At 46.4% G+C, this 21,311-nt stretch overlaps 1 protein-coding gene across 3 annotated transcripts in view; it reads right to left on the bottom strand.

Annotated features, from left to right (window-relative positions):
- Positions 1-6,634: 6,634 nt before the first annotated feature.
- Positions 6,635-21,311, bottom strand: part of LOC149286879 (kinesin-like protein KIF1B) — a 49,990-nt gene continuing 35,313 nt past the window's right edge. For all 3 annotated transcript variants that reach the window (XM_089493751.1, XM_089493752.1, XM_089493753.1), the window contains 26 exons: positions 20,944-21,092; positions 20,318-20,496; positions 19,913-20,050; positions 18,250-18,498; positions 15,591-15,709; positions 15,314-15,399; positions 14,902-15,031; positions 14,534-14,696; positions 14,144-14,234; positions 13,907-14,016; positions 13,748-13,803; positions 13,023-13,131; positions 12,880-12,946; positions 12,414-12,498; positions 12,174-12,279; positions 10,909-11,023; positions 10,509-10,642; positions 10,345-10,406; positions 9,331-9,476; positions 8,589-8,828; positions 8,412-8,483; positions 8,062-8,183; positions 7,815-7,964; positions 7,076-7,268; positions 6,860-6,978; positions 6,635-6,677 (listed from right to left, as the gene is read on the bottom strand). In XM_089493751.1, the coding sequence (XP_089349877.1) occupies positions 6,635-6,677; positions 6,860-6,978; positions 7,076-7,268; positions 7,815-7,964; positions 8,062-8,183; positions 8,412-8,483; positions 8,589-8,828; positions 9,331-9,476; positions 10,345-10,406; positions 10,509-10,642; positions 10,909-11,023; positions 12,174-12,279; positions 12,414-12,498; positions 12,880-12,946; positions 13,023-13,131; positions 13,748-13,803; positions 13,907-14,016; positions 14,144-14,234; positions 14,534-14,696; positions 14,902-15,031; positions 15,314-15,399; positions 15,591-15,709; positions 18,250-18,498; positions 19,913-20,050; positions 20,318-20,496; positions 20,944-21,092 (3,233 nt within the window). The remainder of the gene's footprint in view (positions 6,678-6,859; positions 6,979-7,075; positions 7,269-7,814; positions 7,965-8,061; positions 8,184-8,411; positions 8,484-8,588; positions 8,829-9,330; positions 9,477-10,344; positions 10,407-10,508; positions 10,643-10,908; positions 11,024-12,173; positions 12,280-12,413; positions 12,499-12,879; positions 12,947-13,022; positions 13,132-13,747; positions 13,804-13,906; positions 14,017-14,143; positions 14,235-14,533; positions 14,697-14,901; positions 15,032-15,313; positions 15,400-15,590; positions 15,710-18,249; positions 18,499-19,912; positions 20,051-20,317; positions 20,497-20,943; positions 21,093-21,311) is intronic.

Below are 21,311 nucleotides of genomic sequence, written 5' to 3'. Positions count from 1 at the left end.
GGTGACAGATTTAGGGGTGCCTTGATGATGTCACTGCTCCCAGGTGCCCGGATGCTAAGCGCTCGTTGCCCTTTAAGCGCTCTGTGCCAGTCACCCGATTCTCAACCAGAGAAGTACACTCAAACCACCTGACATCACCCTCTTGCTTCTCTCCAATTGGCTGGCCTTCATCCACAGGGCGTGGTGTAGCTGTCACTCTGCCTATCCCTTCTGAAGGCAGCTCGGCAGGCAGTGGCCCCACTAAATGAGACCAGAGCAATCGAGTGCGGAGCTGAAGAACCTCTCCTTTCACTCCTGTGCGATTGCGTGGGGCTGTGATTAACCCTCTCAGCGCTAGAGGGGTGTGTAATGCATCATCATTGTGACAGTGAAAAACCCCAAAAGCCCCAAATTATTGAGTAGAATTAATGATTTAGCCATATATGGTATTCAGTCAGGAACTTTAACAGAGAATAATGTATTTCGATTGCTGGGTTTTATTGTTTTTTTATATATATATCTTATTAATAGTGAAAATGAAATTAAAATGAATATTTAGTGTAAGATGACGTGTAACCGAAAACACGCCATGTTCTTCATATAACCGTACCTGGGAACATATTAACCCTTTAATAGTCCACAGTGAAGATTCTATGTAGTGATTCACAACGTGTGAGCTAAATGGCTCTGATACCGGTCGTCATGGAAACCTTGACTTGTCATTATTTAAGGATACACTCAAGTCACCTGCATTCAATCAGGGATATCGACCATAAAGTACTGGGAGCAAAAAGCACCAGCGGTACTATAGTCACGGGGCAAGAATCTGCCCTGTTACCCTGAGACTGGGGCAAATACCCCAGCAATGCATTTAACACTAGGAATGACGTGAAACTCTTGCCCCTTGCTGATGTGCAGGGCAGTCAGGGTGGGACGGGACTCGCTGGGCCGGGGTATTCATTATACTTCATTACTTTAGTACATCAGGTTCTAGAGAAAGGAGCAGTTAGAATGTGCTGAGTCAACGTGACTTATTAAACGAGCTGGATTCGTCTCGGCACAATAACCGGCCCCTGTCGCTAAGCCGCGTGAAGCTGGCACGGTTTAATGTTTGGATAGCCACTAATCCAACGGTGAACGCCTCTTAACCCGGTGTGTGCCAGGATGCTGCCACATTGGAGGGCAACTAAAATGTTGCAGAATAAATGATCAAGAAAGATTAAAGGATCTCAATATGTCCGGCATGGGGGAGAGGAGAGAGAGAGAGGGGGAGAGGGGATAGGAGAGAGTGACGGGGAGAGAAAAGAGAGAGGGGATGGGAGAGAGACATTTAAATACATAAAGGGATTTAACAAAGTACGGGAGGGAAGTTAATTTCAAGAGAGGAAAAAAGTTACAACAGGAGGCCAGAATCTAACACTAGAGAGTCAGAGACTGAGATGGAATGGATGGAAGTTTTACTTTACAGAGAGGGTGGTAGATGAGTGGAACAGCCTACAAGCAGAAGTGGTAAAAGGCTAATACAAGTACATTCAACTCCAATACAAAGATCTTTTTGGAGATCATACCTTCCAGACAACGCGTCCTAAATACACAGAAGGTTTCATTACTGTTATGGCAGTCTAATTGTGCAATTGGCCAATTCAATCAATATATTCCACACACAAAAAAATAATTTGGATGTTTTTCTAGATATGAAGCGCATGCGGGGCTATCACGAGTGAAAGGAGATAAGGGAATGTTGATTCAGGGAGAGTCGACTGCCTGGGAGCCAAGAAGGAATTTTCTTCCCTTTGAGATGACCTTACTGTCTCAGCGGGGCTTCTGGATCAACTAATATCAGTTTATGGAATATATATATATATATATATATATATATATAACCGCGTGTGTATAGATTGGCGTTAGTGACCTAGCAGCACAATGTATATAGCAAGATTCCCCGCATCGTCATCATCCTCATTCAACCTGCACCAACGGCAAGTGGCGCAGTCACATACGTTAAGACCCCTCGTATTGATCCATACATCACTTTACGGTCTATATTTGCAATGTTTAGGTAATATCGCACATGAGATAATAAGCGTAATAAATGCCACAGACGAGACGCTGATGCACTGCATGTATGTTTTATTGTTCAGTCTGCTTCACTAACAGTTCCAGTGGTGCAGGATTACCATAAACAGTTAAATATATCTGCATCGAACACCTAGGCTATACAGCAAATGGATCAGTAGTAGTACAAATACATGAAATATTTACATATTGTATACTCAAGCTCACACATCCAATTATATTTACAAAATAAAACACAGAAAGAAAGAAAAACACCATGGGGGGTCTCTTTCGTAGAGCGTCCGAGAGCGCGTCAGGACTACACAAGCCTGTTTATTCCGTCCGCCATGCCGTCCCCCACATTCTGGGGTTCCTATGTATTATCTATATTAATGTTACAGGGAGAGGACAGTAATGTGCCAGCCGGAGACGAGACACGGGTCTGATAACCCAGAGGGGCTGATTTATAATGATGTCACGAGCTTAAGTAGAATGTATAAATCTAAAATATATATAGGAACCAAATTGATCATTTTTATCGAGCAATGGGGGGGGGGTGAATCAAGTAGTTGTTTTGGATCAAAATTTAGAAATATATATAATTATATTTATATATATATAAATTGTTTATTGGTTAATATAGCGCCATCATATTCCACAGCGCTGTACAATGAGTATATGTTTTTGATGACGCTCTTTCATTCACAGGCTTATTTTTTCTTAGATTCTGGAATATTTTGTCACGGAGATATTTGTACGTTGGCGCCATCTCCATTTTTCTACTTTGCGGCCCGAGACATCTTTATAAATAACCCCTTTTCATTTTTTTTTATGTGATTTCCATTTGGAATCCTCCGGAATGATGTAAGAACGGGATGATTTCGCTGACATCAGACTCTATCGTACCAACACTCGTAATTCAAACGGCTTTAAACCCAAATTTAACGCACCGACAAGAAACACAAAAAAAATAGTAAATATTTTTTTTTTTGCAAAGTCAAACAAAAACACTGAATAGATATAAGCACCAAAAACGTGGGGGGTTTTTTGTGCCTCTTTCAATTTTTGTTAAGTCCGTTAAATGATCATGCTGTTAACCCTAACATTACCAGGAAAAGAAGGTTAGTTTGGTGTAAATCCCCGCCATGGGAGGATTAATACTCTATTTTAATCTTCACCTGTCACCCTGGTTACTAGTAAAACGAAGAAAAAAATTGTGTATATTCTTTTAACCGTTACAGGCGGTATTCACCCCGTTTTAAGCTGTTTTCGTGTGGCTTGTAATGTTAGTTTAGTTTTTCCCTTTAATCCCCGACTTTGATCACTGTAAGTTTTTGTTCATCCTCAAGCGATAACTACAACGAAGCAGCGTGTTAAAATATATTTTAATCAATGATCAACCTTACAAAAGCGACATGGAAGAACGCGAAGGGTAAAATAGCTTCCATATATCCATACCTGGGAACGCTCAGGGCTTTTCCCCAAATCTCGGGGTCTCAGGGTAAAGACAGAGATTCTCGGGGTCGCACAGTCTGAAGCGGATTCCGTCCTATTCTCCACTGCTGTGATTATATATATATATATATATCTATATATATATAGTCTGCCACCAGTATGTTATGATTGATACACCTGCTTGAATGCAGGTGACTCAGCTAAGAATCTTAAGTCATTTTTTGAGTCGTTTCACTGACACATTTGGCAAGTCGCTATATAATATCGTCCCAATAGGCTATTAAAGTGTTAATAGTTAATGAATCTCAGGGTCAGCCCGATAAGAAAGTTCCCAGGTATCCATACATCTCATCATTTGCTTGCATGGAGGTAGAAGCAGAGTATCTCAGTTTGCGGAGCTGATAATGAATGATATTCACCACCCTGGGTTCATTCATGCGCTCAGAGATTAGATTGCAGACAAATCTTAAAGGAACCTGCAGTGAATTTATTCTCAGACGTGAAACTTGTGAGCTCAACAAAGCAAATGGTTTTTATTTGACATTTTTTCCAACTCTTTCGGGAGATGAGGAAGCACAGATATGGATACATTCCAGTTCTAAACAACTTTGAGTAATTGTTTCAGGAAACAAAGTATCGGGGAAATAGTAAGATCCGTGGGGTTCCAAATCCAGTCTAAAATACATTCAAGCAAATCCTTAATCCGAATAATAAGCGACAGATACACATCAAAGTCTGCGTCCCGACTGAGGCCGATCTGGGTTTGTGGCCCAACCCAGCGCGCGGCACCCCAAAAAAATCAAACCACCCCCCCAAAACCTTCTGAAACCAAGAAAAAAAAATTGAACATGATGCATAGATGACATCGAATGCCTGGGACCACAAAAGGTGCTACAACCATCGAGCGCTCTTTCTGTGCAATTACCTGCAAATACAGTACGATCAGTAACCAAGTAAACATGGAGTCTGTAAACAAGCTCTAATAAGAGAGGTCTTTGCCTTGGGAGGAACCCGCGGGCTGCAAAAACTTAAAAATAACTTAAAATTCCCTTTATCAACTTTTGTAACAGCAAGAAAAATAAAGTGCATAGGTTGCTATTTAAAGCCTATGGGAGTTAAAGGGTGTGCGTCTCGGTGCGTCGGCCACAAGGTGCTTGATATGAATGCGAGCTAAACATAAAAATAATCTATTTACAAGTAAGGGTTTTCCGTTCATTTTCATTATCTCCGGGCGAACGGGCAGATTCTGTATGTAAACTTTAACGACATCACATAAGAAATCTCTGCTTGAGTACAGGTGAGTCTGGTGAAGCAGAGCCAGGACTGGGGATAACTAAATGGCCCTGGCAATTTAAGAACAGCGGCTCCAAATGGTGTAAGTGCGGCTACTCGCTGGATACGTGCGACTTCCACTCACGCAGCAGCAGTATCGGTAAGTATTGGGTACTATCGATCGCCGGCCCACGGGGCATTTGCCCAGACAGCCAGTCCGGATCGGCTGATGAGGATTCCGCTGAATCCTGGCAGCATTAGCTAATGCATGGCCTGAACACGTGCCGTCTGAATACTCGGTGCTTTGGAGGTGGGTTGATGTTGACGACTGGGTTTGGTCCATGCGCAGTAGGTTGGCTGGCCCCTGGCATGCCCCGTCGGCGGGGGTCTCAGAGCTGGTCGGCTCGGAGAGCTTCAGTCCCGCTTAGCCATCAATCCAGTTCCAGAGCACGTATCACACGGGGTGTCCGCCCTCACCTCATCTCCCGGCCCCCGTGGCCAACTCTTTGGTCCATCGTTATGAGTAATTTAGCCAACGTCACCAGCATCAAGATCATTAATAAGATTTTTATACGAGGAATGTGAAGCTAATTAATTACTACATCAATCAATACAAAAATACCTACAATCACGATAACGGTAATAACCACAGGACAATATTATTGTGCAAAAAATATTTGATAAAGGAAAGGGTTAACGGATACAGCTTGGCCCGATCTCCCCCCCAAAGCAAAGACCTTTGAAAGCACTGGTGGGTACACCGGTGCTTTAACCCCCTGTCTGCCAGAAGGGCACAGACTGGGTACGGTAACAAAAAAACCCCATTTTGTTCTTTCTGCCTTCTTAATCTGATCATAGGATCGAGGAAGCCTTCGACTTGTTCTAATGTCACCCCCTCCGATAACATTAACCCCCTTTACACCACCAGCCATGAAATCCTCTCAGGTTATGAACGGCAGAGATTGGTGAAATTGCATTTTTTTTTTTTATGTAGGGGGGGCAGGAGGGGTACTTACTACCGCATCCCCTTGCTTCCCTGATCCAGCACCTAAGGGGTTAATGCAGATCCACTTTATTTCCCACGGTCCCTGAAAACTTCAGATGTTAATTTATTTAAAAAAAAATATGAGATGAAGCCTAATTAAAAATGTTAATTTACATTAAAACAAAAACTACGGACAAGTGTCAGCACCCCCCCCCCCATCCATTAATAACGTTGCCTGTAGCGGGGCACGCAGTGGTCCTTTGGGTCTGGCTCCGTGGATGCCGACGTACCCAGACACGAAGCGGCGAAACAGCGGCACCGTTCTGCACCTTACTGTTATAGTGAGCAGCAGAGGAAACCATTTTCAGCGGAATGCCCCAAAATTCATGCCCCGGTTGGAACTCCGACTCTGGTATTGTCACAGTGCAGTCGTCGGGCAAATATGTGCCCTAACCTGGGGGAGGACAGACGACCCGCGGCAGCACAGGGACTCCTGCTCGCCCCTTGCAGTGTTAGCAGCACATCGAAGGGGGATCCCGAAACGGCCAACAGGGGGAGCCGGAGGTTCCCGTAAAATAAGGGGGCAAAAAAGTGAAAACAAAATGCACACGGTGACAGATGCGTTACGCTACGGACACTAGAAACTGCTCGGAAAGGGGGTAAAACACATCCAGAGAAGCGAGGAATCGCGGGATTCCGGACCCCCTTTGTCTCTTCTTTGATCTGTTAGGCCACATGCGACGAGCTGGGTTATTTTGTTTCTTCAGCACAGAAGGGAAAAGGCGCTGGGGGGAAAAGCCACAGGTTTACAGACAAAGAGAAATTGTCAAGAATCACAAAAAGGAGTAAAGGGAGGTAACACTTCCTATCTGAAGGCGACGGAGCAGCTCAGTACTTCATGGAGAGAGAGCGGCGTCTTGCCAGCTTCGACCTGCGGGGAGAAGGAACGAGGAGTGAGCGACGGTTACAGCGATCATTCACGCGTAGACATCGAACAAATGGATTTTCTTGGGAACTGATATTTAATAAGTATTATTATTTTTTAATTCCTTGATGATCCTCTGCGAATGAATGAGTATATTGTGCACAGAAAATCCTTTGACCCTGACTTACCGTATTGTGCCGGCAAGCAAGGGGTTAAAGGCGTATAGCCAGTCGTTCATATCCTTATCGTTAATGGCCTGCAGCAGAATCCCGCGGTACTTGGTGCATACGGCAAAAGTGTTAGGACTCTGTAGCGTGGGGAAAAAAACCATGAATGAGGAATATCAGGCGTATGCATGAAAGCGAATGTATCCGTGAACACGGACGTCAGCGGCTCGTACTGACCTTGACCATGGCTTGTTGGTCTTCGCTATACTCCACCTGGGCGGTGGACAGGTTGATGAGTCCTCTCTCCACCGGGTCCTTGTCACTGTTGTAGATGAAGACGTAGGGTCGACGTACCACCACGAAGTGCTTGGCCCATGAGTGTGACAGAGGCTCCTTGAAGTTTAAGTAGCCTTTCTTGGACACCACAGATCTGAGAAAGACAAGAGTTTGTTAGTTTGTATCTGAAAGGGTTAAAGAAACCTCACGTGACTGCGTAAGACGCGTGAACTATTCTTTTACTATGTTCCAAAGGGCCGGAGTGTAGAATATTAACGCTACGCCTGCGTGTAACCCCAGGCAGTCTCTCCGTGTAGTCGTCGCACAGTTAGATAAAAAGATTAAAAAAACAAAACAAAACACTTTTTTCAACATTTTGACATCAATAAAAGAGTAATCGATATACAGCAGCTCTGGAACACGCAATGAGAGCAGTGCGGGGAAAACTGAGAGTTTGGAAAATGTTTAAATATTTTTACATTTTTTTTAAAAATAATTTTAATAAATTAGTTAAAAAATTAAATAAATAAATTAAAAAAAATAAATATTTTAAACTATTCTAATTTTTCATAAAAAATGAAAGAATTTACATTTAAAAATGCTGACTATTATAAAGCTGTTAAAACTATATATTTTTTTTGCCCCCTTACGGCCAGCGTTACACAGACGCCGGCAAACACAACAGGGAGCTCGATCTCACCCAGGCCTCATCTCTTCGATGTCCGGTACCAGATTGAGAAACTCGTGCTTCCCAGCGCGGGCCAAGTACGACGACTGGACAGGCGGCACCATGTGGAACGGCTCAAAGTCCGTGCAGGGGCTGGACGCACGAGAATTGGCTTCGGGAGTCCTGGGGGGAAAAAAAAAAACAAGCCCCGGTCCGTTAGTTGAGTTGCGGAGTGAGAATGGAGAACGCGATCGCTTTTTGCACGTATTTTGCGGCTCACTTTTGATCCGCGGAGCTGCATCTGGAGTCCGCCAGAGACGGGCAGGTGGAGGAGGGCGTAAGCGTCGCGCTGCTTAAGCTGGAAACGGACGGATCGCGGCCGATGGGCGAGATATCAGACAGCTGCATCGAAAGAAGAGAGATTATCAGACAGCCAGCGAGAGCCTTCGGATCAAACAGTTCGTTTAATCGCCATTTTAATGAACTTTAACAAATAAATGGCAAAGGCAAGCCTAGATTTTATTGGTCGTGCCACGTAAAACAAGATGGCGCGCTCTGTCCTTACACTCTTCCAGGATGACCCTAAAATAGCATTTTTTAAGCAGTTTTCAGGGACCTCGCCCCACGTACCTTACAATCACTGATGCTGTTGCACACCTGGGTCAGCTCCCTGTTGAAGGTGTGTGTAAGGAGCCGCAAACACTGGGAAGAAATGGGACAGAAGGTTAGAGACTCACGAGGCCCCCGTGACTTCATGATGGGACAGGGCAGCAAGGAATGGCGGCAGCCGCTGCCCGCGCCGGTTACCTTGGTTGCCAGCTCCTTCTCACGGTCCACAAGGCTCTCCACGTCGGTGGAGTCGTACCCGCTGCTCTCGCTCGGGGTAATGGCGCTCTCGAAGGTGGTGGTGGATATCTGGGAGGAGATGCTGGTGGAGGTGCTGAGGGTGCCGCTGCTGAGGCTCGGAGAAATAGATTCACTTAGGGATTTTGGTATGCTGTCACCCAACTTCTCCCTCAGCAACAGGAGGTGCCTTGTCTTCTCCACCTGAAAGAAAACACGGTGTTCAACGAGCCACGAAGGACCCTAAATGGACAGCTGAACTCAGACACAAGATGTTGCCATAATTTAGCTTAAAGGGAAAAATAGCTTGGGGGGGGTAACCTTTGTTTATCTGCAGAGCCAGAGGGGGTCATTGTGGACAGTCCTGCGATACATTGGTTACATTCCAAACCACATTGAGCTGATTCTTTATGGCAATGCTAATGAAGTCCTATGTATGCTAACAAAGTCCCTTTATCGGTCAGAGGGTCTCTATGGGGGAATAAGACTGGGACATTCTATTATTGACCACAAGGTTGTTTGATAATGACTTGGCGTGTTTGTCTAGTGGACTGGGCTAGAGTAACAGAGTTGGGACACGTGGTGGTGTGCGGCACAGGTAACATTGATATAGAAGCGGTGGGATGTTTCTCTACCAGCGCTGAGCAGTTGAAGACACATTCACCCCAACTGGGGATCGGCCTTCCGATAATCCCAATGACCGCACCTCATGTAGCTGTTCCATCTTCTCAAGTTCCCACTGATGCTCCAAAATCAGGCTGTCCCCGCGAGGTCTCCAGCCGGCCAGGTTTTCTTCACCGCGGACATAAGCCACAGACGTATCCAGGATCTTTCGCCTTCTTCGCTGCATTCCTAAAGAATAATCACAAAGAATCCAATTTTAAAAAACACAACAAAGCCGCCTCCTCCTCCTAAAGCCGCACGATTAGGAGGCAACGTCCAGATTGGGTTCCGGGAACAAAAAGGTCTAATTTGCTCCAAGAAGCCAGGACCAGATTCCACCAAAGGGTTTACACAACGTGCCCAATGAACAGCTTCACTACAGAAACACAGAACCTGCCGGCAGATCGGCCCCATCCGGCCCCTGTCTAGTCGCCCGTTTCTCCTGCTGTAAAGACTCAAACCTTAATCAGTCGTCGGTCTCGTCTTAGATTCAGGAGCCGTATGTCTATCCCGCGCATGTTTAATCCCCTCACTGTATTACCCGCTACCACTTCTGCTGGGAGGCTGTTCCACTTATCTACCACCCTCTAAGTGAGGAAGTAAAACTTCCTCACATTACATGAACCCAATATCTTCCAATATGAAGAACTTCTGGAGTTACATGTATTTTCATTTTGTATTTGTAAGTACGTATCTTAGTTTTCCTAAGGTATTGGGTATTTTGTAGTATCGCTGGTCAGCTTCCTATATTAAATAACAAGTAATGGGATTGGATTCTGAACTATAGGTACTAAGTCCACATAAAACATAATAAAAGCACAACCGTGTCATTAAAATATATAAATATATTATACTAAAACATGCATAAAATGTACACAGATTGGGTTTATTCTGTGCATTTATTATTGGCCATGTACTGTAATGTAACCTGCTGAACGTAAAGGAATTTCCAGGTGAAAGACCTCTCGTACATACGGTATCCCCGAGCCCGCGGTCGCCGACCCGTGGATTGGGACACACATTCTATACACACACGTGTCGGGGGGGCTGCGCTCACCTGGGCTCCCGGTATCTGCCATCTTGCACAAGCTGAGCTCGTAGATCCCGGTCACGCGGTTGCTGTTTGGAAGAGACAAGAGATGATCGGGTTTCACGCCATATTAGAAATAATAAAACATATAATAATCAATAATAAATAATAATAATAAAGCCCACGCTCACCAATCAGGAGACTTGGAGTATCCGCTCCCGAACAGACTGCGCAGGGACCGCGGAGGGGAGATTTTGGCGTCGCGGGAGTAGAAGATCATACACACGTCCTTTGTGATCACCGCGGGCTGGATACAGTGATCGAGCTGGGGAGAACGGGGAGATCAGAGCAACAATCAGGAACTTTACCCCTTCACGGACGGGGCTCACACTGCATCGTCATTAACAGCCCGTGGGGTGCTTTCTATGTGAACAGAAAGGCAGTGGAGGCATTTGCCAAGTCCCAACAAAGGGGCCGGTATCCCAAAGACACGCTTATTAAATACAGAGGGGCATTTAGCCTGCAGACTCATCCAGGTCCCCAATCCAACCCAAAAATAATGCAGCGCGGTCCATACACGAAGGACCTTACCTCCAGATACGCCGACAGAGTCATGTAGATCCTCTCTCCGTAGGGGGTGACCCTGTTTAGGAGCAGGGAGTTGTGCAGAGAGCTGTCCCACACGGCCTCAAACCGGTAGAACGTCCTACGGAGGGAGAGACAGGGTTCACATGTAAACCGCCAGGCGTGCGTGTTACGTGACAGGTCTTCCAGGAACGCGGGCTACAGATGTCTACATACACGACGACACAAAGACTGCTCTACACAAAAGACTACACGGAAATCTAACGCAGGCTACAGGATCCGACGAGACTCAACCACAAGCCGGCCCCGGTCCGAAACGGGATGAAGAGCACCAACCCGTGGTTGTGAGCCTCATAATACAGAATATCTTACAAACTTACTAAACGGAGGACTTTGTCTACTTATTATCCCAACTCTCATTTTCTGTCTCTTCTCTAAATGTGACGCTAAAACCCAAATGAAAGAATCGAAGTCGTTCGCTCGGCTTCTTTAGCCGATCATTTATACCCCAAGCTAGAACTGTTACAGAAATGCTAGAAATGTTAGAAAAGTGCTACTCATGCAGAGGAAAAGTTAATTTTCTTCTATTGGTTCGTAGCTGGCTGGCCTGTACCGTTTAATGTCCATAAAAAAGCCTCCTGATACGAAGCCTCCCTAAAGACAGAGACTTAAACGTAAAGCGAAACCCCCTGAGAGCGGAGAGGTCGGGGGTACGGAAGCACGCGGAGAGGCAGGAGACATAAAGCATTCCGCGCGAGAATCTTTATGTGTGCGGAAAAGAAAAAAAAGCAAAGCGGAAAAATACCTAGGCATATCCTTATCAAGAAACAGCCTGCAAGACACAGAAGAAGAAGCTGCCATTAGTGACAGAGACAGACGGGGGTAACAGAACGGAGGGGGGGGCCGCGGACGGACAGAGAACGCAACGAGCAGAGAAAAAAAACCAAAAACGAGAAAATGAAAAGCAACTCAAATATAATAAAAAAAAAAATACAGCAAAGCAACGTATCATATTAACCAGAAACCTATTAATTCCCCCAATCTGTGTGGTTTGGCTGGAGTGCTAGCTCTTGGACACAAGATGTCTCCGGAGGACACATTGAGAGCGGAATGGAGGGAATCATCATCTCCCCGGGGTAGAGACACCGTAGGATCTCGGTGTCTCGCCTTTGCTCCCACCCCATGAGGACATCCCCCGGTTTTAGTTAAATCCCTGAATGCCCGACGTCGTTAGCTTTCTCTCCGAACGTCCGCCGGCACTCGGGGATTACCTGCTGGAGCTATGAGACGACTTGAGGTATTTTGCGGAGATGATGTTTAAGGAAAGGACGGCTTCCGCGGCCGTCTCGTCCACTTCGGCTTTATTGCGAACTCTCCCTGCGGAGGAAGACAAATCACAGAGGGCCGAGCGTTGGCTACGAGTCTTACATTTTGTAAAAAATCTATTGAAATCTTTAAAAAAAAAAAAAAAAAATGCAGTAAATTGGAGCGGCAGATGGCGCGGTACTCACCCACCACCAGCTCCCTGACGTCTTTCCAGTGTAACTCGTTCCCTTTTTCGTGGATAATGGTGACCGTGATCCTGCGCTGGATGCCCTGTGGAGATTAACGCCAGTTTAGTAAATGGTTTAAATGGTTGGTTTAGACCGATCAACTTACCTTCTCTGTAAAAGGCATTTAAGTTACGCATTCAAATCGTTTTAGGGAGAGAAAAGCCGCTTACAGAACATTCCATGGAATTCTAAGTAACTCATTTCCTCATCACTGCATTTCTCGCTATAAAATGTGTTTTCTGAGATAATAACAGAAAAATGGAAATTATAGAACGTCATTTTTTTTTGCTTTTGACGTTGGGGACACTTTGTACATCCCGGAGAGACTGCGGAAGGCGACTGCGTTTCTGGGGCTGTTTTTGGTCGTTTTTTGGGTAAAATAAAGCAGACAGGTAAGAAAGACGGACGTCTGGACGAATCTCACCTGGTGTAGCAGGAATGTTCCCTGGCAGGAGAGACCTCCAGAGTGATCAACAACAGCAGGTATGTACCTAGGGGCAGATAATGTAACAGTAAGTACCTGCCCCATACACGCCAACGCCCGCGTGCCATCCGCTCGCGACTTACTCCCCGGTCGGCTCCAATTCACTGATTTCAAACCAAACCAGCAGATCGTATTTGCTGACGCTCTGTCCCAGGCTCGGCTTGCTCAGCGGATTCAGTTTGGTGGCCGGAACTGGAATGAAAAATGTTAAAAATATTGTAAAATACCTGAACCCGGGCCCGGGGTGTACTCACCATGTAAGGGGGGGGATCGGCTAGCGGACCACATTTCACTGCTAGAGGCTCGTAACGAGGAGGCTACTAACCATCGTGTTTGGGAGCCCTTTCCGGCTGGCAGTTTGGTACCGGCAGGGAGTGAAAAGACGGCAGGTGGTCGGCCCTGTCCTGCAGCGTGGCGGAGAGCACATAGGCATGCTCCGAGAGGGCGTCCAGCACGGGCACACTGACATAGCTAGATATCAGGTGCCGCACCAGGGTTATCCTCCTCTCCCCGGCTGACCATAGTGCCCCGGGGTAGGGGGGCATGAAAGGAACAAATAAAGGCATTTTGGGGAGGGAAAGGAGAGATATCGTCATGCAGAGTGCGAGGGGGGAGGGTAAAAGAGAAAGAAAAATGGTAAAATTCACATGCAAAATAACGATTAAACATCTTCAGCTCAGCGGGGGAAATGTGTGTAACGCGGTTCAGCGACACCACCCTCGGTTTCTGGGTCTGTTTCCATTAACGCGCGGGACAAACATGCAATCGAGTAAACAAGAGGCGCAAACAGACGGCGAGTACAACTTACCTGGCTTAGAAAGGGGCATCGGAGGAGGGAAGTAGCGGCGGCATTGTTGGGGTGGGCTGTTAGGAGGAAGTCAGAGGAGACCCTGGTTAGAACTCGATGGGGTTCTCCCAATGGCGCCCCCCGACCCACCGTGACATTGAACCCTTTGTGCTTCCTTACCTGAGGTCCTGGCCCTGCAGGGGGTGCTGCTGATAATGCCCAAACACTTCAAACACAATGGGCTTGGTCTTGATGTATTCAATAAACGATTCAGTGACCTCGACCGCGATCTGAGAGGTTAAAGGGAAGGTCAGCGAGAAATCAAAAAGGATTTTAATGATTAAATGTTAAGGCCATCAAGTAGCCAAACCATTATAATAATTCTCAGCACGTGGGTAACGGAACCGCGCAGCTTACGTTTTGGACGTGGTAAAAGCCCAGCGGATTTCCTCTCCCGTTGTTTTTCAGCGGCTCTGTTGAGAAAGCCTCGTCGTGTCGGTGTAAAAAGCTGCAAAAAACACCGAAAAACATTAAAAAAAAAACTCTGCATATTTATAGAACATCTGTTTTTGGCAAAGACTTTGGCCGGGGTGCGATATTTACCATATCCAATACCCACAAGCACACATACACACAAGCACACCTATGTGAATATTATAAAAGGGTTGTCCGGTAGTAACAATGTGACCAGCGGGAAGCATGCGATTAGCCGTAAATCTCATTGCTGATGATTGTGTCCCCCCCCGTAATCCCTTTCACGCACCAAGCGAGAAGAACCTGTGATATAATACCCGGAAAAAGACTCACTTAAACTGGCAGAAGATGTCTGCGTATTCAGGAAGGATGCCGCTCGCTTGAAGCACCGTGACCCGGAAAGTGAAGACGCTGCCGATCTTCAGATGTTCTCCGACGTCTTCAGAAAACCCTTCCATCATCATCTTCCCATCCAGCAGGCTGCCGGACTTCATGTCTACAAAGAACGACAGCTGTGACTCGATGGCGACTGCGATGCCGGTAATAAAGACTATAAACAGAGATCGTCCGTGACAGGAGATCGACAGATCTATAAGGATCCCGTGCAGCCGGCGGATCCCTCTCATCGGATACCCTCAGTGCAGTCATTTAGAACATACAATGATTATATTATTTATAGCCCCGGGATCCGCTGCTTTTACCCAGCTCAGCCTTGTGGTTGATCTCTTCCATCGGGGTGATGATTTCCGAGCTCTGACCCTGTCCTTCCACGATACGCAGCTCTTCCTGAGACAGTCCGGAGCGGGTGAGAACCGTGGACGAGAAGTCATTCTGTAGACAGAAAATACAGAATCCACGGCTTGTAATCACAGCTTCAACTCAGAAAACTCATCCTGATCCAAGAAATCGCTGCCCAGACTCCGCTGGATAACGGATTTCTTTTCTTACACGATCTGAGACTTTTAAACAGATGTCCTCTAAGGTCCTCATGGGCCAAAAAAAAAAGAGCAAATTAATTTTACCCCCAATAAGGAAATTGAAGGCTTTATAATCTAATATAAAATATCTAATAGAATTCTCTAGATTAGAATCAGGCAGACACCAATCAGTCACCTTGTTGAAGTAGTCGTTGTCAAATGAGATCTTGGCGGTTCCGGACTGTCGAATGCCAGATCCGTAATCTGGGGCTTCCTCATCGCCTATGGAGAAAACGCAAGTGGATGATTCGGTTCTTTAACAAAGACACACACATAGAGAGTACAGCGTGCACCCCCTTTAACGATAGGGAGGTAGATAAGTAGAACAGTCTCCCAGCGGAAGTGGCAGGGGGTAAAACAGTGAGGGGATTTCTTAATGCTGAGAGGTCAAAACAAGAGGAGAATAAACTCACCAGCGATCGCTTGCACCGCGACACGCAGGAAGCCGCGTACGTCGCCCTTTTCGCTTACTACAGCCACTCGGTGGACCAGAGGGACCGGGAAGAGCAGGTTACTCAGATACACAAACGCTCTGCAACAAAGAAAGAAGACGTTTCATTTAAGGCAGTTAGGATTTTGGAATTCAACCTGGGGGGGTCCAGGCCATTAGTGTACCCCCTTCATAGGATAATTGCGCCTCCAACAGGCCACACGGACGAACTGGAATGCTATGGCAGACCACGCTACGCATGCACAGCCGACAAGGGGACCTGTGCGTGATAACACCTAGATGTTGGGATTTTTGAGTAAAAAAAAACCCCTTCCTACTTGGTAAACCCCCCCCCCTTTTGTGAAAATAACATTTGCAGGCATTGAAAAAAAAACAACCCAAATACACAAAACAGAATATAAAATACGAGCAACATAAAAAAAAACCCAAATAAATGCAAACAGAAAAAAATGGGATTAATAAGCCAAGTTATCATATTACAAACCACACGAAAATGGGGACAAAAGAAATATTTAGTAGCTGCAAAGGAAAACTAAAAATTAAAATGTCAAACTAGGACCTCAGTTTAACCCCTTGAGAGCCAGGCGGAAGGCACAATCCAAAGGGTTAAATGTCTCATGGAGGGGGGGGGTGCCCAGTTAGGTTTGTAATGGCTGCCTAATGTTCTAGATGGAAGGGAAACCCATCAAAGAGAGAAAAGCGGATTTGGTGTGGGGGGCTTTTATTCTGCCTAAGGGGCAGGAGAGGCACTAAATAGCAGTAACACCACCGTTCAAAAGTTTAAGGTCCATTAAAATAACATGAAATGGGTAACTCCCATCACTCCTGTGTCCCAATGGTCCTTTATCACTCCCATCACCCCTGTGTCCCAATGGCCCCTTATCACTGCCATCACTCCTGGGTTTCAATGGCCCTTTATCACTCCCATCACTCCTGTGTCCCAATGGTCCTTTATCACTCCCATCACTCCTGTGTTCCAATGGCCCTTTATCACTCCCATCACTCCTGTGTCCCAATGGTCCTTTATCACTCCCATCACTCCTGTGTCCCAATGGCCCTTTATCACTCCCATCACTCCTGGGTTTCAATGGCCCTTTATCACTCCCATCACTCCTGGGTTTCAATGGCCCTTTATCACTCCCATCACTCCTGGGTTCCAATGGCCCTTTACCACTCCCATCACTCCTGTGTCCCAATGGCCCTTTATCACTCCCATCACTCCTGTGTCCCAATGGCCCTTTATCACTCCCATCACTCCTGTGTTCCAATGGCCCTTTATCACTCCCATCACTCCGGTGTTCCAATGGCCCTTTATCACTCCCATCACTCCTGTGTTCCAATGGCCCTTTATCACTCCCATCACTCCGGTGTTCCAATGGCCCTTTATCACTCCCATCACTCCTGGGTTCCAATGGCACGTTGTGTTCGCTGATCCAAGTTTAAAAGGATAATTGATGGTTCGAAACCCTTTTGTAATTATGTTCAGTGACCCCAAACTTTTGGACGGTGGTGTATCTGCTGGCCCCATTAGAAAAGAGGAGAAGCCAGAGAGTTTCCATACAGCAGGTAGCAGCGCATGGAGAAATATCCGGGAAGGACTGAGCCAAATGTACTCCGCGGGCAGCATTACTGGGGTTTCTGGAGCAGCATCCACCCCACGGCCAGGAGACAGAGGAAAGAGACGGCGTTAGCAGCGAGGTCGGTGAGATGAAATGGCAAAAACAACTCAACAAACAAAAAAGAAACACCTATCAAATATAAATGATATTTGTTTATTAACGAAATGCGAGAAAACCAAACGGACGCGCCGCTAACGAGCATTAGGATGAGGGTCCGACTGTCACGCGAGATCCCCTGCCTTTACTGACAGTCCACATAGTGTAGGAGGGAAGGACAAGCTCTCACGTTCCTCCACCGCAGAGGGACCCCGGGGCAGAAACAAGCGAGGGGCGGAAAAGGATAACGGGGGGGGGGGGCTGCGTCTGGCAGCGGCTCGGGATAATTTGTCGGGTGGCCTTTAAACGCAAGGTACTTAAAAATGTCAGACTCAATGAAGCTGACCGGTGGATATAAATTGGATCAGAACTTCCATAAACAATCCGCAAACTTTCTTATGCAATCCACCAGCCTTAGAAGTCTAAGCAAAAAAAAAAGGAAGCCCCGAGAGGCTGAGGCTCGGCCACTTTTTGCTTTTATAAAGAAGCCGGTGGAACGGCCAACAAGCCCTTCACTTCCCTGCGAGAACTTCCAGCCCAGGGAGCCTCGAGAACGACGACAATTGTCTCACCATGATACAATCTCAATGCAATGTGTGTGTGTCTAGAATAGTGGTACATAAGTGGAACAGCCTCCCAGCAGAGGTGGTAGAGGATAATACAGTGAGGGTATTAAACATGCATGGGATAGACCTACGGCTCCTGAATCTAAGACGAGACCAACGACTGATTAAGGTTTGAGTCTTTACAGCAGGAGAAACAGGCAGACTAGACGGGGGCCGAATGGGGCCGATCTCCGATCTTTGCTTTGTGTCTCCATGACTATTTTATACATGAGGACCACACGCTTTTGATGTGGGTTCTGAGAGAGCTTGTCCTTCTCCTCCTTACCACAACCTCACCAACCTTCCTACTAAAATGAACCATGGGGAGCGGTCGTAAAAAGGGTCTTGGCCGTCGCTGAAGAGATCAGAGCCCTCCTCGGTTCCAACATCGGAGCTGGTGTCGTCTACGAAAGGGTCGTCGTCGAAGTCTTCCATCTGGTCCTGCTGCTCGTCCGCGAGTTCGGTGATGTCGGAGTCTGCCGTTGAGAAGGTGGGGGACGGGGTGCGATCCGCCAGCCTTTCGTTCACGCACCCGTGGAATATAGGAGAACTAAACATTTGTAACGTTAGAGTCGTTATCACATCCCAGCGGCAGAGGGAAGGGATGGGGGGGGGGGGTCGTACGGCAAAACCAAAACTTTAAAATTCATGAAACGCAAGCGAGCTGGGGGGGTTCAGCAAAGTATTGGCAGGATAAAAGAAACGGGGGGAATATTAAAAGCCGAGCACAGTGGGAAGCGATAGAAAACAAAAAAAAGAAGTATGGAAAGAGTCTGCATTTCTGGTGCTTCTGGGGCTCATGAAGAACCTTCAGCTTCCGAGTCACCCATCGTTAGAAACGTGAATTAATCCAGGTGACCTGAAGCCTGGTAAACGCTCTGCTCTTTAAGGCAGGACCTGTTAGAATAACTTTGTTTCAGGGTCCACAAAGGACAGAAAAGGTGTTACAATCTAGCCGATCGTCCCGGTGGAATGTGGACCTGACGTAGCCAGCGGGTCCTACAATGAAGATACGTCACAGGAAAGCTGGGATCACGAGGCTATTCCAGATTAATGCCACCGGCAGAGTGAGATCTGGTACCTAATTATCCTGCCCCCAATGCCATAAACCGGCAATGATTATATTACCACCAGTATAAAACACGGCATTCGTTACATTTCTCCCCCATGAGAATCGTGCCGGTGGATTAGATTGCCCCTGGAGAAAACATGGCGCCTAATTACATGGGCAAACAGTTTGTAGTAACAACGGAAAAGGACGCAGACCCGATAAATGAGATACAAATGTTTCTAGCATCTTCGATATGAATGTTAGTGTGTGATGAGTCTTTGTCTTTCCCTAGCAGGTCAAAACCTTCAAAAAACATAAAAATTCAGCGGCGCGTGATAATAGCACCAAATGGAACGCGGTTAATAACCATTCGAGGCCAGCAGGAGATCAGCTCGTTACCAACATATAAGAATTAAAATGTCAAAGAACACGTCCGAGTTCTAGGGGTGACCTTGTGAATGTCAGTGTGAGTGTATGTTTTTGGTTAATATTTGGATTAAAGAAGCGTAAAATGCAGAAATGTTGGGCTTAAAACAAAATAATTAAAAAAGAAACCAGCAAAATAAGAAATAAAAACCCAAACATAATAAAAGACAATTATGGCAACTTTCCCATCGGCTACAACATAAAAGTACTTAAACCGTGAAAGAATAAAATGCATGAAGGAACAATCGCAAACTTTCTCCTTCCACGAAGAAGTTGAGTGTGTTTGTAACCAGTTTAGAATGTATAAGAATGAGACCAACGCTTCGCTTAGAGGTTAACCTTCAGCAGGTCCTTTGAGAGATCTCCTATTATTGGTTTTATGGCCCAGGACTATTCCTGAAGGCAAAATATAGCTTTTGGCTAGAACACGCGCATGCTCAAACTGACACTCTACGAAGGGTCGCTCAACATAACGTTCGGGGTTTACCTTCCAACTAGCTTGAACCAGTGGAACCGATCGTAAAATGGGTCGCTGCCATTTATCACAGTGTCGCTGTCGTCTGCCACGTTGGAGGCCATTTCCCCGGCCCGATCGTACATCTCTCGCATCTGTTCTAGCCGTAGCCTGGGGGGGAGGACGGGAGAGAATTGTAAAACTTGAGTAAGGAAAAAAGTGGAAAGCAAAGTTCCTGCCTGATCCAAATGGTCGGCTTCTCCCTGGTTGTTTGGCGAAAAGGTCTAAGGCTCTAAAACCCTTGGTGAATTCGACCAAGCAGCTAGAGAGGACATTTGTGAGACGTATAATACTCTGACGGTTGTTATTAGTACTATTTTTAGTTGAAACTGTTGCAGGTAACAGGGAGGTACTGGGCATACTGGTGGGGAAACGTACCGGAGCTTTTCCAGAGACCAGTAATGGGTGGCTCCATTCTTCAGATCCTGCACTTCTACAGCCACCACCGTGCGGGGGAACGGCTGGTCTTCAGGGATCTTCTCAGCGTCAGGAGGGAGCAGTTCAGGAGGTAGGGGTGAGTACAGGGTGTCTGTGAGCAGCACAAACTGGAACTGCACCTGTGGAAGGAGAGCGACAACGAGCAGATGACTTAATTAACCTGGTGAAATGTTAACAAGCTTATTTTTTCATGTTTAGCAAATTAAATACACCCATTTCAAGACACGAGCACAATGGGTCTTGACTGACCAGACTAGACTTCAGCTGACCAGCCTAGACTTCACTTGCATTCCCTCGGCTGCTAACACCTGCAAAACAACCTGCAGATTCCCTAATTCCAGGGCTTGCAAGTTCCTACAATTTTGCAAGTTACAGGCGAAGGCATTCGAGGTCAACATGAACTGTCCTCAACCGTAACTTAACAAAATGACAACACATTAATATGTGTTACTCTTATTGTCAAACTGTATATTGTTAATTTTCACTGGCCCCCTATAGTGATAGCGCTACGAAATCCGCTAGCACTCTATACGTAAGTTTCACGTATTCATGGTATTTCATGTTACCTTCTTCTTCAGCTCCACACTGATGGCATTGGCTTCCTTCAGGTACATGGCATTGCCCCACAGTAAGTCCCGTAATGAGGTGAACTGGTGATGTTTCCACTTCTTATATGCCCACTGTGCCAACTCAAACTCATGTTGGGTCCAAGGAACTGCAAGAAAGGAGACAACAGCATTAAGACGTGTAGACACAACAGACTGCCACGTGCCAGCAGGCTGAGGCACACGGGATCAGAACGCGGGGGCAAATCTGGGATGGAATCATTTGGCACAGGTTAAATTTAAACAAATGGGGCCCTTCTACGACATTTCTGCAGATCTGTAGGAAGCGGTGTGGTCCGCAGTGAGGGACAGGTCCACAATGACCTCAC

The sequence above is a fragment of the Sceloporus occidentalis genome, unplaced genomic scaffold (genome assembly GCF_023333645.1).
Source record: "Sceloporus occidentalis isolate IW3139 unplaced genomic scaffold, rSceOcc1.0.p SCAF_66, whole genome shotgun sequence".
Lineage (NCBI taxonomy): Eukaryota > Metazoa > Chordata > Lepidosauria > Squamata > Phrynosomatidae > Sceloporus > Sceloporus occidentalis.
Note: the sequence above shows the minus strand (reverse complement) of the source record. Positions and strands in the feature narration are given on the sequence as shown.